Source organism: Salvelinus fontinalis, chromosome 34 (assembly GCF_029448725.1).
Source record: "Salvelinus fontinalis isolate EN_2023a chromosome 34, ASM2944872v1, whole genome shotgun sequence".
Taxonomy (NCBI): Eukaryota; Metazoa; Chordata; class Actinopteri; order Salmoniformes; family Salmonidae; genus Salvelinus; species Salvelinus fontinalis.
In genome coordinates, this window is record NC_074698.1 from 4,897,615 (window position 1) to 4,920,484 (window position 22,870).

A 22,870-nucleotide genomic window follows, 5' to 3' on the forward strand; every position below is an offset into this window, starting at 1 on the left:
AACTAAAGTAAAAAATTATTAAAAGTGACACAATAAAATAACAATAACGAGGCTATATACAGGGGGTATCGGTACCGAGTCAATGTGTGGGGGTACAGATTAGTCAATGTAATTTGTACATGTAGGTAGGGGTGAAATGGCTATGCATAGATAATAAACAGCAAGAAGCAGCAGTGTACAAAAGAAATGGTGGGTGGTGTCAATGTAAATAGTCCGGTGGCCATTTGATTAATTGTTCAGTTGTCTTATGACTTGGGGGTAGAAGCTGGTAAGGAGCCTTTTGGTCCTAGATTTGGCGCCCCGGCACCGCTTGCCGTGCGGTAGCAGAGAAAACAGTCTATGACTTGGGTGACTGGAGTCTCTGACAATTTTTTGGGCCGTTCTCTGACACCGCCGATTATATAGGTCCTGGATGGCAGGAGGCTTGGCCCCAGTGATGTACTGGGCTGTACAGACTACCCTCTGTAGTGCCTTACGGTCAGATGCCAAGCAGTTGCCATACCAGGCGGCGATGCAACCAGTCAGGGTGATCTCGATGGTGCAGCTGTAGAACTTTTTGAGGATCTGGGGACCCATGCCAAATCTATTCAGTCTCCTGAGGGGGAAAAGGTGTTGTCATGCCCTCTTCACAACTGTCTTGGTGTGTTTGGACCATGATACTTCGTTGGTGATGTAGACACCAAGGACCTTGAAACTCTGGACCCGCTCCACTACAGCCCCGTCGATGTTAATGGGGGCCTGTTCGGCCCGCCTTTTCCTGTAGTCCACGATCAGCTCCTTTGTCACATTAAGGGAGAGGTTGTTGTCCTGGCACCGCACTGCCAGGTCTCTGACCTCCTCCCTATAGGCTGTCTCATCATTGTTTGCGATCAGGCCTACCACTGTTGTGTCGTCAGCAAACTTCATGATGGCGTTGGAGTTGTCTTTGCCACGCAGTCGTGGTTGAACAGGGAGTACAGGAGGGGACTGAGTACACACCCCCGAGGGGCCCCAGTGTTGTGGATCAGCGTGGCAGACGTGTTGTTGCCTACCCTTACCACTTGGGGGCGGCCCGTCAGGAAGTCCAGGATCCAGTTGCAGAGGGAGGTATTTAGTCCCAGGGTCCTCAGCTTAGTGATGAGCTTTGAGGGCACTATGGTGTTGAACGCTGGAGCTGTAGTCAATGAACAGCATTCTCACATAGGTGTTCCTTTTGTCCAGGTGGAAAAGGGCAGTGTGGAGTGCGATTGAGACATCTGTGGATCTGTCGGGGCGGTATGCAAATCGTTTCCCATGCCAATAAAGCCTTTAAATTAAATGTGTGAGATAGAGAGAGTCTGGGGATTCTACCCTCTTATCAGACAGGGTGTGGGCATGATCCTCCAAGGAGATGGTGATGATTCATCCTAATACAGCATGTAGACAAGAGGGCAGTTAATCCAGTTGACCAGCACCTGTCTTTTGATGTAGCTACATACCCATGTTTACTCATTGGCTAGCTTGTGAAGGGACGTGATCGGACAGAGAGACAAGGAGAGGAAGAGTCTGAGTTAAAGGGTCATGTGTAATTTAGAATGATTAGTTGTTGTGGTAGTGTACTGTAAACCCAGGGCAGTGATCCAGTTAATCGGACCAGTAGACATGAGGGACCGTGCTCAAAGTACAGGATTATATAACGATCAGTTGGATTCCATCTTGGTATTGGTGGGGTCAGTGAACCTTGTGCAGGGAATAGTATACTGCCCTGCTGCTTTGACAGTGTTAGCTGTATAGCACACTAGTGTGCTAACCGTATAGCCTGGCCTACAATAGTGTCCTAACCGTCTAAAGTTCACCAGTGGTGTCATATATACACTAAAGGAGGCCAAATTAAAGGAAAAATGCAGTGCAATATACACAATGTTGCTCAATTAGGTTACATTGTTGTGGGCCCAAACAAGAGAGAGAGATAGGAATATGTTGATTACGTAATACAGAATATATCAGTACGGAGAGTGCTAGCTGCCTAATGCCCTCAGACTGAAATGCTGTGTAAGCACATAGCACAATGGCCCACTGCCGGTCAATGGATATTCGCTTTTCCAGGCCAACAAGCAATTCCCCCACGGGGGAAATGACAAAAACATTAGATCTGAGTGAACAGTCGATTGGATAAACAAGGTTGAGTGTATTAACTAGCTTTTCGCTAGCATTAGGCCGATTAGATCACTATGCGTTACACCACAGACCACACAGCGTTCGGGAGAAGCAATGGCTACGTGCGTTGACATCAGACATTCTTTGCTATATACAGTATCGAAATAACATTTTGTACATGGTTATTTCAACCATTTTTAAAGACATCACATAATAATACAGAATACATATATAAATATGAACTGTTTTAAGTAGCAATAGCTAGTACTACGGAGGTTTGATGACCCGTTAGATTAGATCACTTTATTAGTCATGAATGTAAAAAAACACAAACAAAAAAACACATGGGAATCATCTTCCTGGTCCTTCATCATGGTCCTTCATCCTCCTCTTGCTATAGAAACATTGTTGTACTGGACCAGGTTTAACAGGAAATAATGTCAAATGAGATGAGACAGGTCTTGCCCAATTTGTCCAAACGTCTGTTCCTTGGAAAGATCCTTCTCACAGTGCACCCTAGAGCACACATTTCAACACGTTTAATCGTCAAATTAGGTGACGAACAGAAACAGGTATTAATAACCGGTATTAATATATTAATACAATATGAATAACCATGTATTAATAGATTGTAAGTGGCGAACACTTATTAATCACATCTTGCTTGGGAAAGATTGGCCGAGTACCCTGATCTCTCTTCTTAGAAAGCCCCTGTTATTGTGAAGTGGAAACGAACAATGGCTCAGCCGCAAAGTGGTAGGCCACACAAGCTCACAGAATGGGACCGCTGAGTGCTGAAGCGCGTAACGCATAAAAATCTTCTGTGCTTTCTCAGTTGCAACATTCACCACCAATTTCCAAACTGCCTCTGGAAGCAACGTCAGCACAATAACCGTTTGTCGGGAGCTTTATGAAATGGGTTTCCATGGCCGCACACACACCGCAGATCACCACGCGCTATGCAAAGCGTCAGCTGGAGTGGTGTAAAGCTCGCCAACATTGGACTCCGGAGCAGTGAAGACGCAGTCTCTGGAGTGATGAATCACGTTTTACCATCACAACCGTCCGTGATTGGGAGTGCCATAGGGCGGCGCACAATTGGCCCAGCGTCAGCTGGGGTAGGCCATCATTGTAAATAAGAATGTGTTCTTAAATGACTTGCCTAGTTACATAAAGCTTCAAATATTTATATATATTTTTAAATGCCCCTGTGCACAAAGCAAGGTCCATACAGAAATGCTATGTCGAGATCGGTGTGGAAGAACTTGACTGGCCAGCACAGAGCCCTGACCTCAACTCCATCGAACACCTTTGGGATGAATTGGAACGCCGACTGCAAGCCAGTTCTAATCACCCAACATTAGTGCACGACCTCACTAATAACCTTATGGCTGATTGGAAGCAAGTCCCCGCAGCAATGTTCCAACATCTAGTGGAAGCCTTCCCAGAAGAGTGGAGGCTTTTATAGCAGCAAATGGGGGACCAACTCCATATTAATGCCCATGATCTTGGAATGAGATGTTTGACGAGCAGGTGTCCACATACTTTTGGTCATGTCGTGTATATCCTGCATCCACTGTGACTGTAGGCCTAGCTAATGATCAGAGACTCAACAGCTCAGACTAGAAATATTCCATGCATGTCCAATCCAACTCAACAGTTTAATTGAAGTTGCGCAAACATGAAATGATTGGGAGATGTGCTTTGAGAAGTGCATTTGATTAGCACAGCGGTATGTCCTGGATGGAGGAAGTTGACGCTTCATTTAGACACACCGATAGTCCAAATACCCATATACTGTAAATAGATTGTCTGACTGTGAGGTAGGCTATAGTTTCATATTAGGGGATTACGATGGAATTAGATAGTGTGAGACAAGGTTGTGAAGCGTAAAGGGAGGTCCGTGTGTGTGGCACAGGCTCAACTGTGGGAGAGGGTTGATCAAGGCGAGGTGGCATTTTTAACCGTTTTTAACAGTTGGCCAAACATAGAATTGGCATCTATAGAGTAAATACCACACTCTATCATGTGGGTAGGAACCCAGTGTCTGCTCTATCAATTGTGTTTCTTGTTTTGAACATGAAATCTAACAGATTCCGGTGACTTCCAGACAGAGTCAGTATATTAAGTTAACCTACGTGTCGTTTACATGCTATTTCTATATGTGTGTCATTTGCTTTGCTCTTCATGGGGGTTTGATCTTCTAGTAGTGGGTAAGTAGCAGGCTTGTGCAAGCTGGAACATCTCATAGGACCAGGTGCCAATCTCCTGTTTCTGTAGCACGAGGCAGCTTGATGTACAATTACAACCCCTGGACAGTCTATCGCAGGGCCAAACGCCAAATCTCCTTGATGCTGAGTGCGAAGCAGAGACGCATTATTGAGGTTCTCCGCCTTGAGTGTCTGTGCTTGTGAGACAATCTCTCTAGTACTAGCCTTACCATTGCCATCTATACAATCACCTTAGCACTGGATTTCGTACAGGGTTCAGATGGTGTACAATACATGCAATGGTACTATCAACATCGTCGATGACAGGTTTGTGAATTATACAGAACAAAAAATAGAAATGCAACATCAAACAATTTCTAAGATTTTACTGAGTTACAGATCATAGGAGGAAATCAGTCAATTGAAATAAATGCATTAGGCCCTTATCGCTGGATTTCACATGACTGGGAATACAGATATGGTGTCCGTGGCTTATGCCTGCCCATACCATAACCCCACCGCCACCACGGGGCACTCTGTTCACAACTTTAACATCAGCAAAACACTCACCCACACAATGCCATACACCTGGTCTGCGGTTGTGAGGCCGGTTGGTTGTACTGCCAAATTCTCTAAAACGATATTGGAGGCGACTTATGGTAGAGATGAACATTAAATTATGGTGGACATTCCTGGTGGACATTCCTGCAGTCAGCATACCAATTGCACGCTCCCTCAAAACTTGAGACATTTGTGGCGTTGTGTTGTGTGACAAAACTGCACATTTTATAGTGGCCTTTTATTGTCCCCAGCACAAGGTGCACCTGTGTAATGAGCATGCTGTTTAATCAGCTTCTTGATATGTCAAACCTATCAGGTGGATGGATTATCTTGGCAAAGGATAAATGCTCACTAACAGAGATGTAAACAAATTTGTGCACACATTTTGAGAGAAATAACATTTGTGCCTATGGAACATTTTTGGGATCTTTTATTCCAGCTCATGAAACATGGGACCAACACTTTAACTGTTGCTTTTTTATTTTTGTTTGGTGTATTAAACAAGGTTGCCATCTGCTGGCTATGTTATATTTTGCATGTCGGGCATATGCCACTGAGTGGCTGAAACTTTGTAGTGCTGGCAGCTGGGAGAGACAGAGAGGGAGACATAGAGAGAGAAAACATAGAACCAAAAACATAGAGACCCAGAAAACCTGAGTCTACGCCTTCTATGGAAAAAGAAGGAACAGCACGTCAGAAATCAGCTCAATGTAATTGAAGAATCCATAGACTCTAACCACTTCTGGGAAAATTGGAAAACACTATATATATATACAGTTGAAGTCTGAAGTTTACATACACCTTAGCCAAATACATTTAAACTCAGTTTTTTCCAATTCCTGACATTTAATCCCAGTAAAAATTCCCTGTTTTAGGTCAGTTAGGATCACCACTTTATTTACAGAATGTGAAATGTCAGAATAATAGTAGAGAGAATGATTTATTTCAGCTTTTATTTATTTCATCACATTCCCAGTGGTTCAGAAGTTTACATACACTCAATTAGTATTTTGTAGCATTGACTTTAAATTGTTTAACTTGGGTCAAACGTTTCGGGTAGCCTTCCACCAGCTTCCCATAATAAGGTGGGTGAATTTTGGCCCATTCCTCCTAACAGAGCTGGTGTAACTGAGTCAGGTTTGTAGGCCTCCTTGCTCGCACACACTTTTTCAGTTCTGCCCACAAATGTTCTATAGGATTGAGGTCAGGGCTTTGTGATGGCCACTCCAATACCTTGACTTTGTTGTCCTTAAGCCATTTTGCCTAAGCATACTTTGGAAGTATGCTTAGGGTCATTGTCCATTTTGAAGACGAAGCTTTAACTTTCTGACTCGTGTCTTGAGATGTTGCTTAAATATATCCACATAATTTTCCTACCTCATGATGCCATCTATTTTGTAAAGTGCACCAGTCCCTGCTGCAGCAAAGCACCCCCACGCTTGGGATGGTGTTCTTCAGCTTGCAAGACTCCCCCTTTTTCCTCCAAACATAACGACATATCACGGCGACACTGTGCAATCAACAAAAACCATCATCTGCTATGATTACATTCTGTTAGAAGTTCCAATTGGTTCATGCCCTGTGAGCAGGTACATTAAGGACACTGTAGCATGCAATACATTTTCCTCAAAATCCCATATCTATTTTTCCCACCGTTGACACACAAAGAAGATCTAGAACCCCTTTAATTTCAAGACCTGTGCATATCTGGATCAGAGATAATGTATTCTCATATAAATAAGCAATCTCCATCACTCAATGGTGATAGCATAAATAAATAAAAAATTGCCATAATTGAGATAAAATGAATCATCAATCTATTTATACAACAATCTAATCAAGCTTCGAACGTCAGCACTTTGTGTCAGAATATATATATTTTTTTTTTCTGATGCAGGCAGTTATGCAACCAGGGACGCAAAGAGATCCATGAGGCAAAGAATGTGACAACTGAACACAACCTAACCTATATGATATGGGGATGTGATGCTTATTTTTTCCTATCATCTTGTTATATTCTTGGCCATAAACTCTCACATGTCAGTGATCTTCTGATGTGCTACTCTTTGGTCTTTTCTGAACCCTGCTCCAACCTATTTCACCGTCTTCTATTGGTAAAAACGGTTCGGTTCATCACAGAATGGGAGTGTAAAGAGGGGTTGAAGGGGGGGGGGGGCGTCACAAGCATCCACAATCCAACCATTGTCGATGTAAACCGCAAATGAACGGTTTTGACCCCCTTTCTCGCTATGAAATTTTCACAGTATCTCACGAGGATGCGTAAGTATATCGTGGTATTTGTTTGACAGTGTTTATTGTTGTGCCTTTGTAGAGTATTTTTTAATTAAACAGGTGTTAAGTAACGCTCACGGCAACGTTTTTTTTTTTTTTTACATATAAAAAGAGCTCGATATGAGGAAGAAGGGGAAAAGCGCGAGCTCATTTTTTTCGTTGGGAGAGATGGAGAGAGCTGCGTCGCTGTATACAGCCATGTTGTAGACTAGGTTAGCTACTGATTGCACTACAAAGTGAGAATGGCAACGAGCACTAGTGTCTTGCCGCAAGGAGAGAAACGATATAGAAGCCCTATTGTAAGTAATCACAGGAAACGTAGTCTACACAACCACACGTAGCATACGACGTGGTTGTTGCTTACGGAGATATTCATGCACGTGATTGATTGTTGTGTTTTGGTAACTGTCTTGACATAACTATTTTATTGTCCTAATGTTGGTGCATGTGACTTTGAGAGATCATCACTATCGTACACTGCACAGTTCCGGACTGGTTTAGCAGCGTAGACAAACTTGCGCTGTTCACTTGCTAGTGGTGCTGAATGATCAATGTTGACAACGCTTCAGACCAAAATGGTTGTCTCACTTGTAATTTTTTTTTGAGAAATACATAACGTAGCCTACGTGCTAAAAACGAAGTTACCTTGGTAACTATGTCTATGAAACACCACTATATGATAAGTCACTCAATTCATTATACAAAGGTAGGTCAACGGAAGTTTATTCAAAATGAAAATGTCCTTGATCGAACATGGGTGCTTGACATTTTTGTTCAATTGTGTAAACACCATGCCTAGGTCTTTCAAAGACCTACGTTGTTCTGTTTATACGTTGAAATGTCCCTACCATGACCATCGTATATGCGCCATAAAGAAATACAGCTGGACGTGCATTTGTGGAAACAAACAGACAGAATCCATTAAATCAGAGGAATCGATCCCTCTGTGCATGGTGCTAAAGCGCGGCTCGCCGGCCACCGTGAGTAATTGACTGGCCATTAACCACCCAGCGAACCAGTCAGAGGCTATTATCGAGAGGAACAGCTATCCGAACCCGCAGCGAATAGCATCTCCATATGCTTGACATTCGGCTTCGGGGCATGGCCGGTAACAACTGTATCTGGGGGTACTTTGGAGAGTGACGTGTTGACGTCAGAGTTTTTACTCAGTTTAAGTTATGTTACTAGTAATGGTCATGATACTCGTCTTAAGTCAATTTCAGTAAGAAATCAGGGTTGCCTAAAAGTCATGTCTTGATTTTTGTAGTCCCATTTATTCGATGGATTTCAATTATTTATGTTAATACAGCTGTTTATGGAAACGTTCAAGGTTAAGTGTCGGGTGTCTTGCTTAAGGTCTAACGTCACTCAATGACCCTCCTGAAATCAAGTAGGCTATTTGGAACCTTCTGTTCTCAGACCACTAAGGCCTACCATTCCGGCAGCAACAATGTCACAATGATGATTTAAGCATGTGCGCATAGCGATATGGAACATTCCCTCATTGATCTTTCAAACCAATAGCTTTCTGGAGGCATTGTCACCCATTGCCTTTCAGTGTGTAAGTCAAATCCGTTACGGGAGAAGACAGTACAGATACAGCACTTGAGGCATGATGAAGCATGCTCGTGGGCCGTTGACAGTGATAATGATTATGATGTCATCTATTACGTAACCTGCTCCACCAGGTCTACTGTAAGAGAGGTGAAAGGGTTGCGTTCCAAATAGCACCCTATTCCCTTCACAGTGCGATACTTTTGACTAGGGCCCTGGTCAAAAAATAGTGCACTATAGTGAAAAGGGTGCCATTTGGAATTACAATCCTATGTTATGTGGAGGTGAGATGCCTCACCTACCACCAATTACACCCTGTTATCAACAGCTAGTCATGTGCAACAATGCTCCAATGCTACATTATTTGTTGTGCCTTTTGGCTGTATGATCGTGTTGGGTTTATTTTGTTTGGAGCACAGCATTCAATTGGGGTTTGGTGTAATAAGAAGGTTGATGGAAAAGATTAGAACTCAAGTCAAACTGTTTTCCCTTTCCCATTGGTGGCTTTCGGTACGTCACCAGTGTGTGTGTGTGTGTGTGTGTGACGTATAGATGCTTTTCTGCACAGGGCTGCTGTGGATTAGGTCTCTGGCTCGCTGCACCCCACAGGGACAGCTCTGGGATATGCCTCTCTCTCTCTCCACCCCCCCCCCCCCCCTCTCAATCTTTCGCTCTCTGTCCACCTATCATCTCTCTCTGTTTTTATGTCCTGTCAGAACTAGGTTACTCATCTCCCCCTCGCAAAGCGCATAGGCAACATCTATTCAAGCTGTTGACCCCTCCCCCGAGTACTGGCCTCAGTTCTCCCCTCACATATAGGATGGTGCCAATCCTCAAGGACACCCTCTCTCCCGCCATCCTCTTCCTCGCTCTCCCCCCCTTTCCTTTTTTTGCTCCATCTCTTTCCCTGGGTTTGTCCTCTCCTCGCTCCCTCCCTCAAATGATATTCAAATAAGGCAACGCATTCCTTAAGACATATTGTTTTCCTTCCATTTGTTTTGTCTTTGCAAGGACCATGCACATTCTAAGGGCTCGGTTCAATCCGTAGCGCTGAAGACGTGCGCTATGGCGCGATAGAAGTGTAAAGGCAATGTTTCTGCGTTCGCGGAGACTGCATTGATGGTGAATGCCGCAGATGTTAGCTCAATCAGGAAATGGCCTTTAAAGCTAGTCGATGCATCCATTTTTGTTTTTTACTTATAAATTCATTTCATATACCCATTGATTCTTGAAGACTATAACTTGTCTCATGAGCTTAGTTCAACTGTCGTACCCCATCTGAACCCAAAATAGAAGCTTGTTTTACGCCAATGTTTATAAACAATGTAAATGTAGACGAACACTCTATATCCTCAAACCTTGCATCGGTTAGCTCTGTGTATGAATTTGAGAGTGGTTACCTTTCTTCAGGCCCATCCATCAGCTTATTACCAAATCAGAGGCGGGGTGCGTGCTTTGTTATCGTTTAAATTAAGGATTCTAGCTTTAAAAGTCCTGTACCTTTCAAGTGTCAACCTTTGGTGTCATTCTGCATACACTGAAGTGGCCATTATGATAGATGCAGCCATCCCATCTTACAAGTATTTGACCTAAGTACAAGATCATAAGCAGTAAGGATTTAACTAACATTCATCTGGGGAATACGTGTTGGCCTGCCTGAAGTCCAACTCACTGGCCTTGTGGTCAGAGTCCACCCTGAGATTGAAAGAAGGTAAAAATGATACCCGATCTCTGCGTCTGCTTGGCACTCAGCATTAAGGAGATTGTGGCTAAGGCCCAGCCATAGTCTAGCGTCCTGTCCGGTGGGTGTACTTGTACATCAAGCGGCATCACGCTACAGAAACTGGAAATAGGCTCCTGCTCCTATGAGCCGTTCTGGCTCGCTTGTGCAAGGCTACTTACTTACATATAACAAACAAATGCAGCACTGAAGCGTGCTTTGATGCTAAACCATTGCAGTAGCTAGTTTACAGAAGCATTGTTCTAAGCTAAAACTGAACCAAAGCATAGACGCATATTGAATCTCTACAGCACATTGGGCTAAGCTAGTGTTAGCTCGGGGCATCCATTCTGGCTGATATCCGGAACATTAAAATATGAATTAGCCATGTGACATTGACATATGGGCTTGTTCTGATTGGCCCTGGGGTGAATGGGCTCGCTAGCAGCTCGTGTTTCACTGTTGCTACTTTGTCCTCTGCTTTCTGAACAGAGAGATGATGTGTGTGCAGTGTGAGTCAGTGAGTTGATGCATGTGTGGGTTTGTGTGTAGGTGTTAGTAAATGTGTGTGTTTGTGTGTGTGTGTGTGTCAGTGAGTTGATGCATGTGTGGGTGTGTGTGTAGGTGTTAGTAAAGGACAGATGCTCGACCCTTCTCGGCAGAAGTATAACTGTCTTTAGGCTAGGCTACAGTCTAGGTAGAAATGCAAACCACTTGCAACCAAAGCAGACTTGGAAAAGAGAGAATTGTCAGAGGTGCATATTTCAATGGATTCACATGCATAGAGGCACAAACCACATGTACATGAGGGACGGGTCCACAGAAAAGTTTGGATATCCCCGACTTAAAACTTTGCAACTTGCACACTGTCAAGTGTTTTGATATTCTGTATTATAAACAACTCTTTACTCCTGCCTGAGATCAAAAACCTTGAACAAACAACAAAACCCCATTCATAAGACTTTATTGTAAAGCCCTGTTGTACAGTAGCTCTGGTGTACAGTAGATCTAACCGACTCGTTAATCCAGTTGTCATCAGTCTTGCACCCATCCAGCTGTCTCCTCCCTCGGGCGATGAATACGTGATAGAGACTCAAACAGCGGCGGGTTGGCAGGGAGCGTTTGCCGCTTGGTTGCATGTACGTTGTGCTATAGGGGCCAATCTGCCATTGAAACAATAACAAAGTGGGCACCCCGCCTCTGTTTTGGCAAAAGGCTGAAAGATGAGGCTGGTGAAATGTAACCACTCAAAACTGACCATCCATTATATCAAATGTATAGTTTTAACCATGTTTTGGGGCTATACAGTGTTTGTTTACATTTACATTGTTTAAAAACATTGGAGTGAAATAAATTTCGAATTGCTGTTCTACTGGGGTACGACAGTAGAACTAAGCTCACGAGACATTTATTAGTTCTATTCTTCAAGAATCAAGGGGTCTACGCTGAGTGTACAGAACATTAGGAACACCTTCCTAATTTTGAGTTGCACCCCCTTTTGCCCTCAGAACAGCCTCAATTCGTCGGGGCATGGACTCTGCAAGGTGTCGAAAGTGTTCCACAGGGATGCAGGCCCATGTGGACTCCAATGCTTCCCACAGTTGTGTCAAGTTGGCTGGATGTCCTTTTGGTGGTGGACCATTCTTGATAGACACAGGAAACTGTTGAGTGTGAAAAACCCAGCAGCGTTGCAGTTGTTGGCACACTCAAACCGGTGCGCTTGGCACCTACTACCATATCCCGTTCAAAGGCACTTAAATCTTTAGTTCTGCCCATTCACCCTCTGAATGACACACGTACACAATCCATGTGTTAATTGTCTCGAGGCTTAAAAATCCTTCTTTAACCCGTCTCCTCCCCTTTCATCTACACTGATCGAAGTGGATTTAACAAGTGACATCAATAAGCGATCCCACTTGGATTCACCTGGTCACTCTACGTCATGGTAAGAGCCAGTGTTCCTAATGTTTTGTACACCGAGTGTGTATCGTTGATTTCTACGTTCAAAAAAATGCATGTTGCAACTGCAGATTGCCTCTTTAACTGGAAAAGTGGCTCGTCTCCAAACGGGTGAATCTCGTGGGCATTACAGGATGCAACTGCACCACCCACCTGGAGCATTGGGGCAGCTGCAGGTTCCGAGCTCCAGGGACAAGGGTGGTTCGGTGGGGGAAACAACTGGTTTATGTCTGTTAACATGGTTTCAATTTCAATCCAATACAACTTTTATTAGTATTCATCCCAGATAAATTGTGCTGGGTAAGACTTTGTAAAATAAGATCCCAGATTGGTTTCTAGTGGTCTCTTTTTTTGGGGGGGGGGTATACTGATGTTAGAGGAGGGATGTTGACCATGTGGGTACTCAGAAAGTGACTTTAGGGCACTTTGAAACACGTGGTTCACTATGGGACCTGTGTGAAGTCTTAATTGGAGTGCCTTACTTTCATTCGGCGGCTTCCATATCTATTCATGCCTCTGCTATGGAGATGTGGAATGGCGTTGAATCAGAAGCGAGAGATGCAGCTGGCAGAACAAACAACATCAAAAGAGCACCACTCTCTCGGGTCTCCTGTAGTTGTAAATATATGAGACAAATGAGACAAGCTGAGCTTAACAGACTATGATTCAGCCCTGCAGCCCTTGCAGGCCAGGGGATTTCAGCATGATTATATGTATATGTATGCATAATGTATATTTTTTGTATATGTATTTGTTTCTGGAGAGGGGAAGGGGAAAATAGTTCAGGGGAATATACATCCATTTTCGATATGGAGTAGTATGGATACTTTGATATTGAATATATAATCGTTACAGCGTTGACCAACTTCATGTGTTTTGGACTGGGAAACCTTCCATATACACACGCGATGGCTGTCTGCACGTGTGAGAGTTGGTTTGGTCTAGATCTAGGCCACAGCACCCAATGACGCATCTATATATCTCTTTAGTTGAGTATTCCAGGTTTCCCAACTGAGTGGGGAGGGGGAGCACTAGAAGAAACAAGGTGGGTTTTGATGTTTCAGGATGTGGGATGGTATCACATTCATGGCAACAGCCAATCAGATTTAAACGGTGGCAGATGGAGCGAGCAATGTGTAGCCTAGACTGGGGACAGACTCTTCCGGGCAGGTTTGGCACGCGACCCCTATCTATGCCCGTCGACCATGGCTCTCACTCACACCGGAGCTGCGCCAGGGCCCGTCGCTCTGCCATTTGAGCCTCGTTAGCGCCACCTGCTGCGAGAAGGAGAGTGGCTGGCAGAGAGAGGCTAGCGCCGGAACGACCATGGCCTCGGAAGGCCTGGGGACAGTAGTGTGTGGTCACTGAACTGGAAGAGGACTTATGGGTGGTGCAGCTGCCCTCTTGCCGTCATGCTGCTATGAAGTGATATCCTTCCTGTTATCCTAGCCTTCTATGCTAGAGGGCGCTGTGGTCTGTTTACAAGTCAACTAACATTAGTTACAGTGTTTGACGTTGTTGAAGTGGTTGTTCCTCACTCCAAAATCCCAGTTTTATAAGATACTTTGAGACTTGAAATGTGTCAACGCAATCTGTTGTGTTTGTGTAGATCCACCTATATATATATATATATATAATCCCACATGAATGGGAAAGAAGAGAGCATTTTCTGATTAAAAATCCAAAATCGTTTCCAAATGACACCCATTTGGGAAACAGACAAAGATTGTCCTGCTTTGACTGTGGGTATTGCAGTTCATAACATCAGTATTACAGAATGACTGGCTCTAATGACTTACCCTCCTTCCTGTGTCCCCCCCTCAGGTAGCCACTGACCTGCCCGAGGGATGGAGTCTCTCTTCGGGGGCGAGCTGGGCCTCCTGAGCGGTGGCGAGGGGCTGAGGGATGACGGCTGCGGCCTGGGGTCGGGGGTCAACTGGTCGGCCTCACCCATCCAAGACGACATGTACCCCTCCCACTTCGCCCTGGCCGCCGCCTACCACGACATCAAGACGCGATTGGCCAGCCTGGAGCGAGAGAACAGCAGCATCAAGAGGAAGCTGAAGAACTATGAGGTCAAGGTAGGTTGACTGATCTGTTCATGACAGAGGCTACGTCCCAAATGGCACCCTATTCCCTTTATACTGCACTACATTAAAGGGAAGCCCTATGGCCCTATGGGACCTGGTCAAAAAGGCGTCCCCCTTTAAAGGGATAGTTCTGGATTTTGGCCCTTTATCTACATCCCCAGAGTCAGATTAACTATGGATACCATTTTGATGTGTCAGAGTCCAGTATGAAAGAAGTTGGAGGTAGTTTCACAAAGATACTAATAACTAGCCTAGCACAAAGACTAGTTGTTCCCATAGACTTCCAGTCATTGCGCTAATGCTAGTTAATTAAGTGTGATAATGCTAGTTAGCAATTGTGCAAACGCTAGATGGCAACTTTCTTCAAACCGCATGCAGATACATAAAAATGGTATCCACGAGTGCATCCGACTCTGGCGAAGTAGATGGAGCGTCATTGCCAAAATCCCAAACTATCCCTTTAAAAGGCATCACTGATTTTACATGACTGAATTGGTAAAAGCTACTCTGTGGAACCTGTGCTTTCGCCTATGTAATTGAGTTAGATCAGTGATTACTTCCAGGAGAGGAGGAAGGAAGGCTTGAGTTTCAAAGTACTGAAACAATCAGGCATACCTGAATGGGGCCATTATTCAGTTGAAACTCACAGTGGAAAAGCTGATGGTAGAGGAAGGTTCTTTTCTAACCTCTAATAATAATCTGGCCTCGACTTACACTGGTGTACTCTTTTTCTTCTCCTTTTGCTTTTTCCATCTCCTATGTTTTGTGCTGTGACACTCCGTGTCCTATTCTCACTGTCTTCCTTTGATCTCCTTTCTCTCTCACCTACTTCTCTCATTTTCCCCCTCTGTCCTTCTCTTGTACCTCTCCCCTCCTCCCCCTCTCCCTCAGTTCCCTATGATCAGTGAGTTTGAGGAGGAGAGGACTCTACAGTGCTGCTCCTGTGAACCCAAGGAGACCAGCCTACTGCAGTCAGAGACCACCAACCTGCAACAGAGAGTCAACTCCCTCACACAGGAGGTAAGACCTGGAGGAAGAGAGAGGAAGGGGACAGAAGAGAGACGAGTGTGAAGAGGGAGATGAGAAGAGAGGGGAGAGGGAGGAGAGAAGAAGAGAGGGGAGAGGGAGGAGACAAGAGGAGGGAGGGTGGTAAGAGAGAATAGAGGGGGAGTGAGAGGGAGGAGAGGGGAGGGAGGAACTGCACATCGAACACATTTTTCATTCTCCTACACTTTTCCCTTTGAAAATGTCCACCTTTCCCTCAGCTCCAGAAGAGTAAAGAGCGAGAGGAGAGGCTGGAGGATGTGATTCAGGCCTATGAGAAGATCCACATGGAGAAGAGTAACGTTCAGAGAGACCTGGACAAGATGGTGAGAAACAGTAGGAAACAGTGCCCCCTTCTGGACACCATGAGTAGTACTGGTAGAGTGATGGGGAGGGGACAGTATTATGGGCTAAGGCATTGTAATGAAATAGAATCCTTCACATACAAATTAAAGCAAACACTATTTTGATCATCAGTTTTCTATCAGCATTGTGCCTCAGAGGTGTGTGTGTGAGAGAGATTGTACCGCTACCTGCATACACCCTACATCCGTGTGTGTGTGTGTACACACCCTACATCCGTGTGTGTGTGTATACCCACCCTACATCCGTGTGTGTGTGTGTGTGTGTGTATACCCGCCCTACATCCGTGTGTGTGTGTGTGTGTATGCCCGCCCTACATCCGTGTGTGTGTGTGTGTGTGTGTGTGTATACCCGCCCTACATCCGTGTGTGTGTGTGTGTGTGTGTGTATGCCCGCCCTACATCCGTGTGTGTGTGTGTATACACACACCCTACATCCGTGTGTGTGTGTGTATACACACCCTGCATCCGTGTGTGTGTGTGTATACACACCCTACATCCGTGTGTGTGTGTATACACACACCCTACATCCGTGTGTGTGTGTATACACACCCTACATCCGTGTGTGTGTGTATACACACACCCTACATCCGTGTGTGTGTGTGTATACACACACCCTACATCCGTGTGTGTGTGTATACACACCCTACATCCGTGTGTGTGTGTATACACACACCCTACATCCGTGTGTGTGTGTGTATACACACACCCTACATCCGTGTGTGTGTGTGTATACACACACCCTACATCCGTGTGTGTGTGTATACACACACCCTACATCCGTGTGTGTGTATACACACACCCTACATCCGTGTGTGTGTGTATACACACCCTACATCCGTGTGTGTGTGTGTATACACACCCTACATCCGTGTGTGTGTGTATACACACCCTACATCCGTGTGTGTGTGTGTGTGTGTGTGTATAAACTGTGCATTCACGTGTGTGTGCTCTCCATCAGACAACACTAGCAGAGCAGCACATGGAGCGTATCTGTGGTCTGGAGTCAGCTCTGAGGCAGAGGGAGGGGTCCCTGCAGAAACTCAGTGCTCAGCTGCACAGCAAAAACATTCATTACCTACAGCTACACACCAGTCTGGACGTGCCTCGCGGTAAGTGGGTGTCTATGTTTGAGTGAGTGCGGACGTGTGTGTGTGTGTATGTTTCTCACTGTATCTGTATGTGTGCTACAGAGCGGAACGGGCGGGGTCCGACCCTGCAGAGCTCTCGCAGTCTGGACGCCGTGTCCGACCTGAAGCTGCAGCGGTTGGAGGCGGAGCTAGAAGGGGCACGGCAGCAGGCCCAGGGGGCGTGTCAGAGAGAGAAGGAGATGAAGGAGGAGCTACAGAGGCTGCAGGCAGAGATCAGACAGCTGCAGCAGGACGTACAGAGACAGGTAAGATAGTGACACACAGGAGGTTGGTGGGAACTTAATTGGGGAGGACTGTCTCATGATAATGGCTGGAGCAGAATCAGTGGAATGGTATCAAATACATCAAACACATGTGTTTCCATGTGTTTGATACCATTACATTTGCTCCGTTTCAGCCCATTATTATGAGCCGTCCTCCCATCAGCAGCCTCCACTGACACACACGTCTGTCTTTGTCCAGCAGGAGGTGACCACACCCTGTGAGCACTGTGACGTGGAATGGATAAAGAAGGCAGGAGATGAACAGTGAGCGACAGCTGCCCCATCTAATACTATTGTCAGTAGAATAACCAAGTCGATGACCCAAAATGGAACACTATTCCCTATTTAGTGCACTACTTTTGACCAGGGTGTGGTGGCCTATTTATGGAATAGGGAGCCATTTTGGACGCAGCCCTAACATTGAAAGATGATCAACTATTGTCCCTCCTTTGCAGGGTGAACCTGGCGTTGGCCTACACTGAGCTGACAGAGGAGCTGGTGCGTGTGAGAGGTCTGGCTGTCAAACAGACTGAGATCCTCAGGAAGGCATCCCATGAGCAGATGGGTCAGTAGAAAACACAAAAATTGTTCTCCATATTGATGTTAAATGTATAATTGCAAAAATGCCCGATGAGGGTGCCAATAAGGACACTAATGTAATAATAATAATAAATGCGATTTAGCGGATGTGTTTACCCAAAGTGACTTAGTCATGTGTACATAAGTTTTACGTACTGGTGGTCCCGGGAATTGAACCCACTATCCTGGCGTTGCAAGCGGCATACTCTATCCGCTGGGCTACAGAGGTAGCAATGGATTATAATAACCATCCCATTCTCTCTCCTCCAGTCCTGAGACACTCCCCAGCACCCCAGCGTCGCTCCCCGGCCTCCCAACGCCCCTCCCCAGACCGCCTCCACCCTCACCCCTCTCCTCCCCTTTCACCTTCCTCACCCCCTTCTGGCCCCGCATCCTACTCCCCAACTGGCCTCGCTTACTCACCCACCGGCCCAGCCTCCTACTCCTGCCGGCCAACCAGCCAGCGGCTGCGTGCCCGCTTCCAGGGGCGCCGCAGCTACTCGGAGGTGGCCGACTCGTCTGCCCACCAGAGGCCCCCGCCCAGGCTGCTCCGTGACCCAGTCTCCACCCTGCCCAAGCCCAAGAACATGGGGGAGTCTGGGGCTTATTCCCGCCCGCACAGGGTTTCCCTGATGGGGCTTGCCCGGCCGGCCTCGGCCCGTGGAGCTGTAAGTGGTGGTGGAGGGGGAGGAGGTGGTGGCAGCAGCCTGAGCAGTAGTCCCCACCACCATGACCTGGAGCTGGGCTTCCCTCTAGCTGCAGAGGTACACACCACATTTGTATATACACTACCATTCAAAGGTTTGGGGGTCACTTAGAAATGTCCTTGTTTTTGAAAGATAATCATTTTTTGTCCTTTAAAATATCAAATTGATCAAAAATACAGAGTAAATGTTGTAAATGACTATTGTAGCTGGAAACAGCAGATTTTTTATTGAATATCTATGTAGGCGTACAGAAGCCCATTATCAGCAACCATCACTCCTGTGTTCCAATGGCACGTTGTGTTAGTCTTTTAGAATTATAAACTTGGAATAAAAAATGTATCACTAGAAAACCCTTTTGCAATTATGTTAGCACAGCTGAAAACTTTTCTAATTTAAAGAAGCAATGAAACTGGCCTTCTTTAGACTAGTTGAGTATCTGGAGCGTCAGCATTTGTGGATTTGATTACAGGCTCAAAATGGCCAAAAACAAAGACCTTTCTTCTGAAACTTGTCAGTCTCTTCTTGTTCTGAGAAAGGAAGGCTATTCCATGTGAAAAATAGCCAAGAAACTGAAGATATCGTACACCGCTGTGTACTACTCCCTTCACAGAACAGCGCAAACTGGCCCTAACCAGAATAGAAAGAGTGGGAGTCCCGTGGTGCACAACTGAGCAAGAGGACAAGTACATTAGTGTCTAGTTTCAGAAACGGATGCCTCACAAGTCCTCAACTGGCAGCTTCATTAAATTTTACCCGCAAAACGCCAGTCTCAACATCAACAGTGAAAAGGCGATTCCGGGATTTATTTATTTATTTTTATTTTACCGTTATTTTACCAGGTAAGTTGACTGAGAACACGTTCTCATTTGCAGCAACGACCTGGGGAATAGTTACAGGGGAGAGGAGGGGGATGAATGAGCCAATTGTAAACTGGGGATTATTAGGTGACCATGATGGTTTGAGGGCCAGATTGGGAATTTAGCCAGGACACCGGGGTTAACACCCCTACTCTTACGATAAGTGCCATGGGATCTTTAATGACCTCAGAGAGTCAGGACACCCGTTTAACGTCCCATCCGAAAGACGGCACCCTACACAGGGCAGTGTCCCCAATCACTGCCCTGGGGCATTGGGATATTTTTTAGACCAGAGGAAAGAGTGCCTCCTACTGGCCCTCCAACACCACTTCCAGCAGCATCTGGTCTCCCATCCAGGGACTGACCAGGACCAACCCTGCTTAGCTTCAGAAGCAAGCCAGCAGTGGTATGCAGGGTGGTATGCTGCTGGCTATAATGGGATGCTGAACTTCTATGCAGAGTTCCTCTGTCCAGTGTCTGTTCTTTTGCCCGTCTTAATCTTTTCTTTTTAATTGTCCAGTGTGAGATATGGCTTCTTCTTTGCAACTCTTCACTGTTGACGTTGAGGCTGGTGTTTTGCGGGTACTATTTAATGAAGCTGCCAGTTGAGGACTTGTGAGGCGTCTGTTTCTCAAACTAGACACTAATGTACTTGTCCTCTTGCTCAGTTGTCCCCCGGGGCCTCCCACTCTTTATATTCTGGTTAGATCCAGTTTGCGCTGTTCTGTGAAGGGAGTACTACACAGCGTTAAACTTCAGTTTCTTGGCTATTTTTCACATGGAATAGCCTTCATTTCTCAGCACAATAATAGACTGACAAGTTTCAGAAGAAAGGTCTTTGTTTCTGGCCATTTTGAGCCTGTAATCAAATCCACAAATGCTGACGCTCCAGATACTCAACTAGTCTAAAGGAGGCCAGTTTCATTGCTTCTTTAAATTAGAACAGTTTTCAGCTGTGCTAACATAATTGCATAAGGGTTTTCTAATGATCAATTAGCCTTTTAAAATGATAAACTTTGTTAGCTAACAATGTGCCTTAGTGAGGATTGCTGATAATTGACCTATGCAGATATTCCATTACAAATCTGCCGTTTCCAGCTACAATCGTCATTTACATCATCTACACTGTGTTTCTGATCCATTCGATGATATTTTAAAATGGACAAAAGTGCGTTTCTTTCAAAAACAAGGAAATGTCTAAGTGACCCTGAACTTTTGAACGGTAGTGTATTTATTTTAAGATCACCTTATTTTATACATTTTTAACCGCACCACCACCGCCCGTTTTAAATGATGGTTTTATTAGGGAGTAACATTTTAAAACGTTAAAAATAGCATGTATTAATCATCCAGGGGCGCCACTTCTGTCATCTGGAGGATCCCCCGGCCCCCACCCCACAGGTCACCCCGCCCCAGTCGTCTGACGATGAGGAGTGGAGGTGCCCATCCCCAGTCTCCAGTCCTCCCAGGACACTGGGGGCCATGGGGGTAAGCTCACGGGAACCCCCACCCTGCCCTTCCTTCTTGGCCCTAAAGGACCCGGCTACCCTCGCCTGCCACCTTCCAGGGTACCTGAACGCAGACCACGCCCAGTCCTGGCCCTCCATCAATGTGAGTTGTTGCTGCTTCGAGTTCAGAGCTCAGTAGTGTATCCCAATAGCAGTAATAAGAGCTTCCATACGTGACATGCAAATAGAAAACTGGTTATTTTATTACAAATTAGTACATTTACAGTGTTGACCTTCGAGTTGAGCGTTGACGCCGTTTTGTGATTGGCTGCCTGCAGCTGTGGATGGAGACGGAGGAGGACGACGCCCGGAGCTGCCCGCTGTGTCAGCTGACCTTCCCCACTGGCTACCCCGACGACGCCCTCATCAAACACATCGACACGCACCTGGAGAACAGCAAGATCTAACCGCCGTCCCCCCCGCCGCCAAGACACAGATCAACTTACCCTGCCAAATTCTAACCTAAACCATTAGCAGGAAAACCCATTGCAGATCCCCTTTGCAATATGACACTCTAGGGCAGACTGCATCCACTGAATCGCCCAACTACATTTAGATGTGATAGTCATTTTCTAAACTGGAAAGTTTCCTTACCTCTGTATTTGACAATGTTAGTTTAGGGCTATAACAAGGGCCAGTACTGTTTCTGAATGCTCCCCATCTCTCCCATGTTATCAGGTATGGTCTTTGACATGGTTACCTCGCACTGTTTTTAAAACCATCAATAATGGGTCACACCCCAACTACATGCTTTATCATAAAGTTTACACTCTGTCAAAACCAGAATGAACTCTTCACCCAGACTTTAAGGGCATATTCATAACGGAGGTACACAGCACTTTTTTTTTAGAATTTAGTTCTAACGGAATTTGAATAGTTTTCGTCGAGATTCAAGGACAATCTTTAAAAACGTCTCACGTGTCTCTGTAAAATGTAATGAAATAACATGAAGTCAAGGATGACAGAGGGGGTTGGTGATAATAGCTGTAAATAGTTGAGCTATGGCAGTGTGGCGAGGACCCTAAAACAGTGATGGATGGACCACTATAGGTACCTCATAAGAAACTCCTTTGTATATTGACATTCAGGGATTTAAGATATTGTACCATAGCAATTAAAACTAGGGTAGAAACAGTCCGAAGATGTTCTGGTTTGTAGGAGTTGTACAGTGATTCCAGGCTGTTGTTCTCCGTGGATGATTTGTGAATCTCAGAATACTAAAGCTTTATATGCAGTCATCTCCGGTACTTGCCTACAGGTTGTAAACACAGTTCACAGCAACACATTTAAAACCCACCGGACAGGAATTTGACAGATACACAAACACAACATCAGCTGATTTCTCAACTCAGCCAATTCGGGAAATTTGCACAGCAATCAATATGATCCAAAGACACTGGATGGGGATCTACCATCAGTACATTGTCTTACCTCAGAGCTTTTGGTACTCATGAGTCAGTTGAGGGACAAGCGTCGGAAGACGATGCCATTAGTATAGATACCATAGAAGCGAACACTGCAATCAACCGCAATAAAACTTCTGGATCGCTTCTAGAGGAAGACCAAGAGACTCTGCCAATGAGACGGAACAGTACTGAGATACAGGATTGGAATCAGATAAAGGAATGACATTTGAAAATGGACATGAACCCACGTGTTCACATTGCATTCCAAGATTCTACCGTATTCCTTTTCCGAATCTTTTTCCCCTTCCATAGAATCATGGAGGCTTAGTTTACTCTTTATAGTCATCTTTCGGTTTTCTGTAACGCAAATAATAATAAAAAAAACTGAATTTCAAAATGGTATACCTGGTTGAAATCTTAGCTTAACTCAGTCTTCAATGACTGGTCTGTTAAACAGCAACTGGTTGGACTGGGTTCCACATTCAATTCATT

The 22,870-nt window shown here is 45.2% G+C and overlaps 1 protein-coding gene across 2 annotated transcripts; it reads left to right on the forward strand.

Moving 5' to 3' along the window:
* The first annotated feature begins 6,790 nt into the window (after positions 1-6,790).
* On the forward strand, positions 6,791-22,775 carry LOC129832899 (TANK-binding kinase 1-binding protein 1-like). Of its 2 annotated transcripts, none has more exons than XM_055897006.1 (11): positions 6,791-7,166; positions 14,236-14,492; positions 15,393-15,521; positions 15,767-15,871; positions 16,869-17,019; positions 17,101-17,303; positions 17,524-17,585; positions 17,777-17,886; positions 18,171-18,664; positions 20,818-21,075; positions 21,251-22,775. In XM_055897006.1, exons 2-11 carry the CDS (start codon positions 14,259-14,261, stop codon positions 21,377-21,379), a joined length of 1,875 nt encoding a protein of 624 aa, XP_055752981.1. In that variant the 5' UTR covers positions 6,791-7,166; positions 14,236-14,258; the 3' UTR covers positions 21,380-22,775. The 2 variants fall into 2 exon arrangements, with proteins under 2 accessions (XP_055752981.1, XP_055752982.1); XM_055897007.1 differs by lacking the exon at positions 6,791-7,166 and adding an exon at positions 7,200-7,477.
* Positions 22,776-22,870: the final 95 nt, after the last annotated feature.